General features: G+C 68.3%; 2 protein-coding genes across 2 annotated transcripts in view; one reads left to right on the top strand and one right to left on the bottom strand.

The window, feature by feature from the left end:
- The window catches only part of BOP1 (BOP1 ribosomal biogenesis factor), a 28,803-nt gene that overhangs the window by 19,284 nt on the left and 2,110 nt on the right, over positions 1-7,409 (top strand). Inside the window, exons 4-14 of the mRNA XM_040625890.1 lie at positions 3,857-4,011; positions 4,087-4,204; positions 4,282-4,383; positions 4,454-4,666; positions 5,793-5,954; positions 6,038-6,118; positions 6,187-6,256; positions 6,335-6,467; positions 6,550-6,730; positions 6,805-7,093; positions 7,177-7,261. Coding sequence (XP_040481824.1) covers positions 3,857-4,011; positions 4,087-4,204; positions 4,282-4,383; positions 4,454-4,666; positions 5,793-5,954; positions 6,038-6,118; positions 6,187-6,256; positions 6,335-6,467; positions 6,550-6,730; positions 6,805-7,093; positions 7,177-7,261 — 1,589 coding nt within the window. The remainder of the gene's footprint in view (positions 1-3,856; positions 4,012-4,086; positions 4,205-4,281; positions 4,384-4,453; positions 4,667-5,792; positions 5,955-6,037; positions 6,119-6,186; positions 6,257-6,334; positions 6,468-6,549; positions 6,731-6,804; positions 7,094-7,176; positions 7,262-7,409) is intronic.
- SCX (scleraxis bHLH transcription factor) lies at positions 62-2,296 on the bottom strand. The gene is given in 3 exon segments (XM_040625889.1): positions 62-782; positions 1,721-1,959; positions 1,962-2,296. Coding segments are annotated over 3 exon segments (600 nt in total). The 5' UTR covers positions 2,284-2,296; the 3' UTR covers positions 62-743.

Here is a 7,409-nt window from a genome sequence, read left to right as displayed (position 1 = left end):
CCCCCCCCCCCCCCCGCAAGCATCCACTTCTTGGGTCTCTGGGCAAAGGCTGAGGCCCCGAGGCTTGGCATGATTGTGCTGCGAGTTCTGCCCTCCTCACCCCTTCAGGGACGCCTGGGTGCCAGGCGGGCCCTTGGAGAGGAGGCCGAACTGGCCAGTCCCCTGCTGCATGGCAGTGGGCTCCCTCTGTTCTTGCCTTGCCCTCATCTCCCTCATGGTCTCCTTCAGCCCCCAGGCTGGGAGGAGGGGCCTCACTCTGCCTCAGGCCTGGAAGGGGCTGCCTAGCCCCTGGAGGGTGGAGGCCTTCCCTGAGAACTGGTGTCCCTGGCCTGGGGGGACTGAAGATGGGAGGACAGAGCTCGGGGAGAGTAGAGCGCGGAGAGAGCGCCGTGAGGGCTGGGCTCAGGCTGGATTCTGAACCGTTCAAGACAACAGTGTGCTTCCACGGTTGGGCAGTACTGTTTCGTTTTTAATTATACAAAGTTTCCAGACTTTATATTATCATATCAAAGACACAAGATGCCAGCACGTAGTGACCAGAAGAAAACCCAGGTAGGAAGCCAGCGCAGAAGGTTCCGGTAGGCCTGGGCCTGTTGGGGCAGTGCAGAGTCCTGAGCACTTGTCTGTCCGTTGGCCCCTCCGTAGCCAGAGGCGGGGCTGGCTTGCTGGGCGCCCTCACAGGAGGCCTGTGCCTGAGTCAGGTCCACGGGGGCTCTCTGTGGATAGCCCAGCGGCGTCCGCCTCTAACTCCGAATCGTAGTCTTTCTGTCTCGGTCCTTGCTCTGCAGAGGGGAGGGGGCAGTGTCAGGGCCTGGCCACAGACCCAGTTGCTGCCTGCGCCTCTGGGCTTCCCCACTGGGTGCTGTCTCAGGTGGCGGGTGCTGAAAGCACCCCTTCCGCGCTCACCCCGGCTTCCCCATGCAGTTTGGGGAGGAGAGCACACTGCTGCACAGCCGAAATTGTAAAATTAAATTTCCCAGATGTTCAGGCCCCAGGAGCTCACGCGTGCTGTCTGGAGAGGAAATGGGGATCGGGAAAAGCCGCGCCGCATTTTCTCCCTGCTCACCCTGCTTTTCCGGTGCCACCAAGCACGCGGGAGCTGTAAATCACAGCCGCCAGCGCTCCCGCAACGTGGCCCTCTCCCCCAGCCCCCACATCTCCCACCAGCCTCCCGTCTGCAGAGCCCACAGCCACCCCGGGGGTTTGAGTGGGCAGCCCCAGGGGCGTGGGCCAGGGCCACGGGAGAGCTAGCAGGTGCCCGATAGGCCTTAGGCCAGTGGCAGGGGCTATGGCAGGGCAAACAGATTGGGGGGGGCAGGGGAGTCCCCTTCCTTTGGGGACGGGGCGGGGGCAGAGTTTCTTGAACTAATCCTGGTCTGGTCCCCCAGCCTCTTCCAGTTTGGTGTCTTCCCTGCCTTCCAGACTCCCACGGAGCCCTGGGTGGCCCTGTCCCCCATGGGCACCTGTGTCCCTGGGGACTCAAGGGGAGAAGGCCCAAGGAAGGCCCAGCCATGCCTGCTCCAGCTGGGCCTTCTTGTGCTCCTCCCTCCCTGGACTCCGAGGGCACACTGGGTACAGGAGTGCTTGCTGCTTGGAGTATTCTGGCTGCCTCTGGCCCCGTTCTCTGCCCAGCAGGTGTGGGTAGCTAGGGTGATATGGAGGCAGAGGCCGCCACATCCTACCCGTCTCTTTCCGTGGATGTCCCGTGGGCGACACTCACCAACTTTCTCTGGTTGCTGAGACAGAAGGTACAGATCTGTTTGGGCTGGGCGTTCTCGCCGTCGCGGGTGGGGGGCGGTGGGGGCGGCGGCGGGGGGCTGCCTGGGCGCGCGGCGTGGAAGAAGGCAGGCCCCGAGTGGCACGGCTGCCCGTCGCCGCAGGCCTCGCCAACTAGCAGCACGTTGCCCAGGTGCGAGATGTAGCTGGAGCCGGCGCGACCGATCGGAAGCGCGGTCAGCGGCTCGTGGGTATGGCGTGCGCCAGCGCCGTGAAAAACGTCGTGTTCACGCTGTTGGTGCGGTCCCGCTCGCGCGCGTTCGCCGTGTGCCGCTGCCGGGGCTCTCTGCCCGGCCGCCCCCCGGGCCCCGGGGCGCCGCCCCCCGCCCGCCTGCCCCCGGCCCGCCTCCGGGTGCCCTGGAGGCCGCAGCGCGCTGCGTGCACGCGGCAGGGCTTCTCGTCGGAGCCCGAGCTCTCACTGCCGCGGTCCTCGTCCTCCGACAGCGGGCTCACCTCGGGGTACAGGTAGCGGCCGGGCGGCGCGGAGCGCAGCATGGCGAAGGACATGGGGCCGGCGGGCGCGCCGTCAGCTCCGCCTTGCGCAGCGCATGCCGCCAGCCGCGCGGCCGCCCGGGGGCCGGGGAGGCGCGGGTCTCGGTGGCCCGCGGTGGCGGCTGCGGCGCCGCGCGCACGTGTGCGTCCCGGGCTGGAGCGGGGCCGCGGACCGGGCCTTTATAGTGGCGGCGGCCCCTCCCCCGCGCCGGCCCGCCCTCCTCCCCGCCTCCCAGCCCCCGGAGGCCGCGCGGAGCAGGGGCCCTCGTCCCTCTGCCTTCGCGCGCCACGCTGAAGGAGCTTGGAGCATCTCGCTGTCTCTGGGGGCTGTGGGGAAGTGGGAATCCCCTTCTGGGGGGTACGGGGTCTGGGCAGCCCTCTCCCTCTGCCTCGGCAGGGGGCAGGCGGGTCAAGTGGGACCCGTGACCCAGGCAGGTCTTCTCCCCTGGCATGAGCACGTTAACTCAGATGCCCTGGCGCTGGTGCTGGGCCACACCCTGTTTGTCTGTCTTTCCCTCTCCTGTGTACACTTGGGCCTTTTGTGCCAGAGTGGGGAGGGGGCACAAAGCCTGGAGGGGCTGTGGTTCACCCCACCATCCAAGGCTGCCCCCCCGCCCCCAGTTGTGTGTGGGGTCACCGGGTGGTACAGCCTCCCTCCAGCTCTGGCCCCAGTTGCGCCCTCAGCCTGAGACCCTGCTCTTCCCCAGCTCGTGCCTCTACCCTGTTCTGGAGCAGCCTCCTCATTTCCTTGTTGCGTGCTCCAGGGTCTGTCCAATTCAGGGGTGGCCCCCCACCCCGTGCAGAGAAGTTAGGGCAGGGGCACAGGGTGCGTCCCCGAAGGATGGGCTTGCTGGGAGTACGGAGGTTGGCTGGTCTGGGGCAGGCAGGTGCAAATGGGCAGAGCCCAGGGGGTCCTGTGCTCCTCCAAGGGGCCCTCGGGCTCCCCGCTGTGCTGTCTCATCTGGGCCCCTCCCCCTGTGGCCACTGTTCAGGAAGCGGCCGCCTGGGCAGCAGTCTCTGTGCTGGGCGGAGGGAGGGTGGTGGCTGGCAGGGGCCTCAACCAGGAATGTGTGTCCAGGAATGTGGCTGCTCTGGGGTGGGGGGCAGGACCAGGGAGGGCTGGGAGACCTCAGACCTGGGAGGACCAGAGCGCTGGCATTTCTTCTCCCCCCTTGCGATGGTGACGAGGTCTCCCTGCCTGTGGCTACCCATTTTTGCCTAAGGCCCCCACCAGGGGAGGGAGCCCATGGGCGATGAGGTCACCCTTGTCTGTGGCTGCCCAGAGTCCTGGCCAAGGAATCCAGGGGGGAGGCTCTGGGGTTGGCACCACTTCAGTGGAAAATGTGAAGGTACAGCTCCGGCGCCTCTGAGGGCCAGTTGTGGGGGGGCAGCACTGGCCGTCGTGCCACGTCACACCCCAGGGAGAGGGCATGTGTCGGGGTGCCCGGGTCCCGTCCCACCAGCCTCGAGGCCCATCCCTTTGCTCTCGCTGGTTCCCCCCCGCCCTTGCCTGTGACTCTGGGGGAGCTTGAAGGGAGGGGTGGGCGTGGTGGGTGCCCGATGCTAACACGCTGGCCTGCTGCCCCAGGACATCCGGAACACGGTGGGCAATGTGCCCCTGGAGTGGTACGATGACTTCCCCCACGTGGGCTACGACCTGGACGGCAGGCGCATCTACAAGCCCCTGCGGACCCGTGACGAGCTGGACCAGTTTCTGGACAAAATGGACAACCCTGATTACTGGTGCGCAGGCTCGGGGCGGGGCCTGTGCGGGGGGCGGGGGGCTTCGGGCTTGGCTCTGACGGGCGGCCCCCCCAGGCGCACGGTGCAGGACCGGATGACGGGGCACGACGTGCGGCTGACGGACGAGCAGGTGGCCCTGGTGCGGCGGCTGCAGAGGGGGCAGTTTGGGGACGGGAGCTTCGATCCGTACGAGGTAGGTGGCAGCAGCTCGCCCTGGGTGCGGGGGGGCAGCTGCAGGGCCCTGGCCCACATGTCCACTTGTGCCCCCAGCCGGCCGTGGACTTCTTCAGCGGGGACCCGATGATCCACCCGGTGACCAACCGACCCGCCGACAAGCGCAGCTTCATCCCGTCCCTGGTGGAGAAGGAGAAGGTGGGCGCCGCCCGCGGTCGGAGTCCCACTCCCGCGTCCCCGCGCACACTGACCTGCCCTGCCCTTACAGGTCTCTCGCATGGTGCACGCCATCAAGATGGGCTGGATCCAGCCTCGCCGGCCCCGGGACCGCACCCCTGGCTTCTACGACCTCTGGGCGCAGGAGGACCCTGACGCTGTGCTGGGCCGGCACAAGATGCACGTGCCCGCTCCCAAGCTGGCCCTGCCCGGCCACGCGGAGTCCTACAACCCACCTCCCGAGTACCTGCCCAGCGAGGAGGAGGTGGGCCTTGCACTGGGGTAGGGGTCTGGGCCCCCGTTCCTGGCCCCAGGCTCCCCGCTCACCCCCATCTCCACAGCGCGGCATGTGTCGGGGTGCCCGGGTCCCGTCCCACCAGCCTCGAGGCCCATCCCTTTGCTCTCGCTGGTTCCCCCCCGCCCTTGCCTGTGACTCTGGGGGAGCTTGAAGGGAGGGGTGGGCGTGGTGGGTGCCCGATGCTAACACGCTGGCCTGCTGCCCCAGGACATCCGGAACACGGTGGGCAATGTGCCCCTGGAGTGGTACGATGACTTCCCCCACGTGGGCTACGACCTGGACGGCAGGCGCATCTACAAGCCCCTGCGGACCCGTGACGAGCTGGACCAGTTTCTGGACAAAATGGACAACCCTGATTACTGGTGCGCAGGCTCGGGGCGGGGCCTGTGCGGGGGGCGGGGGGCTTCGGGCTTGGCTCTGACGGGCGGCCCCCCCAGGCGCACGGTGCAGGACCGGATGACGGGGCACGACGTGCGGCTGACGGACGAGCAGGTGGCCCTGGTGCGGCGGCTGCAGAGGGGGCAGTTTGGGGACGGGAGCTTCGATCCGTACGAGGTAGGTGGCAGCAGCTCGCCCTGGGTGCGGGGGGGCAGCTGCAGGGCCCTGGCCCACATGTCCACTTGTGCCCCCAGCCGGCCGTGGACTTCTTCAGCGGGGACCCGATGATCCACCCGGTGACCAACCGACCCGCCGACAAGCGCAGCTTCATCCCGTCCCTGGTGGAGAAGGAGAAGGTGGGCGCCGCCCGCGGTCGGAGTCCCACTCCCGCGTCCCCGCGCACACTGACCTGCCCTGCCCTTACAGGTCTCTCGCATGGTGCACGCCATCAAGATGGGCTGGATCCAGCCTCGCCGGCCCCGGGACCGCACCCCTGGCTTCTACGACCTCTGGGCGCAGGAGGACCCTGACGCTGTGCTGGGCCGGCACAAGATGCACGTGCCCGCTCCCAAGCTGGCCCTGCCCGGCCACGCGGAGTCCTACAACCCACCTCCCGAGTACCTGCCCAGCGAGGAGGAGGTGGGCCTTGCACTGGGGTAGGGGTCTGGGCCCCCGTTCCTGGCCCCAGGCTCCCCGCTCACCCCCATCTCCACAGCGCCCGGCGTGGGAGCAGCAGGAGCCGGGGGACAGGAAGCTCAACTTCCTGCCACACAAGTTCCCGAGCCTGCGGGCCGTGCCCGCCTACGGCCGCTTCATCCAGGAGCGCTTCGAGCGCTGCCTCGACCTCTATCTGTGCCCACGGCAGCGCAAGATGAGGGTGCGTGGGGCGGGGGGGCAGTGTGCCTGGGGGGGTGGCGCACAGGACGTGGGGCGGGGTGACCTCGTGCTTTCCTGTCCCAGGTGAACGTGGACCCCGAAGACCTCATCCCGAAACTGCCCCGGCCGCGGGACCTGCAGCCTTTCCCCACGTGCCAGGCCCTAGTAAGTGGGTAGGTGGGGGGGAGCCCCTGAGTGGGGGTGTCCGTCTCCTTACTGCCCCTCCTGTGTAGGTCTACAGAGGCCACAGCGACCTTGTCCGTTGCCTTAGTGTCTCCCCGGGGGGCCAGTGGCTGGCTTCAGGTGAGCTCGAGGTTCCCAGCTTGGGGGGGCTGCTGGGCGGGGGGGCCAGGGGGTGAAGGCCTTGTTTGCTGTGTCCAGGCTCTGATGATGGCTCGGTGCGGCTCTGGGAGGTGGCCACGGCCCGCTGCATGAGGACCGTGCCCGTGGGGGGTGTGGTGAGGAGCGTTGCCTGGAACCCTCACCCCACCATCTGCCTGCTGGCTGTGGCAGTGTAAGTGGGCAGCCTGGGGGGGTGCTGGGGGCCGCGGGTGCAGACCTGAGCCTGAGGGGCTGTGTGTCACTCCGGCCCGCAGAGAGGACTCAGTGCTGCTCCTGAACCCGGCCCTGGGGGACCGGCTGGTGGTGAGCGGCACGGACCAGCTGCTGAGCGCCTTTGTCCCGCCCGAGGAGCCCGCGGTGCAGCCGGCCCGCTGGCTGGAGGCCTCAGGGGAGGAGTGCCAGGGGGGCCTGCGGCTGCGCATCTGCCACGGGAAGGTGTGGGGGCTGCTGGCGGGTGGGGTTGGGATGGAGGGGGGGGGGCCCAGCTGAGCCAGCATTGCCTCCTGCAGCCGGTGACACAGGTGACCTGGCACGGGCGTGGGGACTACATGGCCGTGGTGCTGGCCGCCGCGGGCCACACGCAGGTGCTGATCCACCAGCTGAGCCGGCGCCGCAGCCAAAGCCCCTTCCGCCGCAGCCACGGACAGGTGCAGCGGGTGGCCTTCCACCCTGTGCGACCCTTCCTGCTGGTGGCTTCCCAGCGCAGCATCCGCCTTTACCACCTGTTGCGCCAGGAGCTCACCAAAAAGCTAAGACCGAATTGCAAGTGGGTGTCCAGCCTGGCAGTGCACCCCGCAGGTGAGGGGGGGTGTGCACCCCGCGGGGAAGGTGGGCGTGGGGGGTGTGCACCCACAGGTCCCCACCACCCCCTCTGCCCCCAGGGGACAATGTCATTTGCGGCAGCTATGACAGCAAGCTCGTGTGGTTCGACCTGGACCTTTCCTGTGAGCCGTACAGGGTGCTGAGGTGAGTGGCAGTGGGGGTGCGGGTGCCGGGAGGACCTCCCCTGCCCTCCCCTGCCCTCACCCAGCCCCTGCCCTCCAGGCACCACAAGAAGGCCCTCAGGGCCGTGGCCTTCCACACCCGATACCCGCTGTTCGCATCTGGCTCTGAC

This window comes from Ursus maritimus, unplaced genomic scaffold (genome assembly GCF_017311325.1).
Source record: "Ursus maritimus isolate PB19 unplaced genomic scaffold, ASM1731132v1 scaffold_9, whole genome shotgun sequence".
Taxonomy (NCBI): domain Eukaryota; kingdom Metazoa; phylum Chordata; class Mammalia; order Carnivora; family Ursidae; genus Ursus; species Ursus maritimus.
This window is presented reverse-complemented; position numbering and strand designations above follow the sequence as displayed.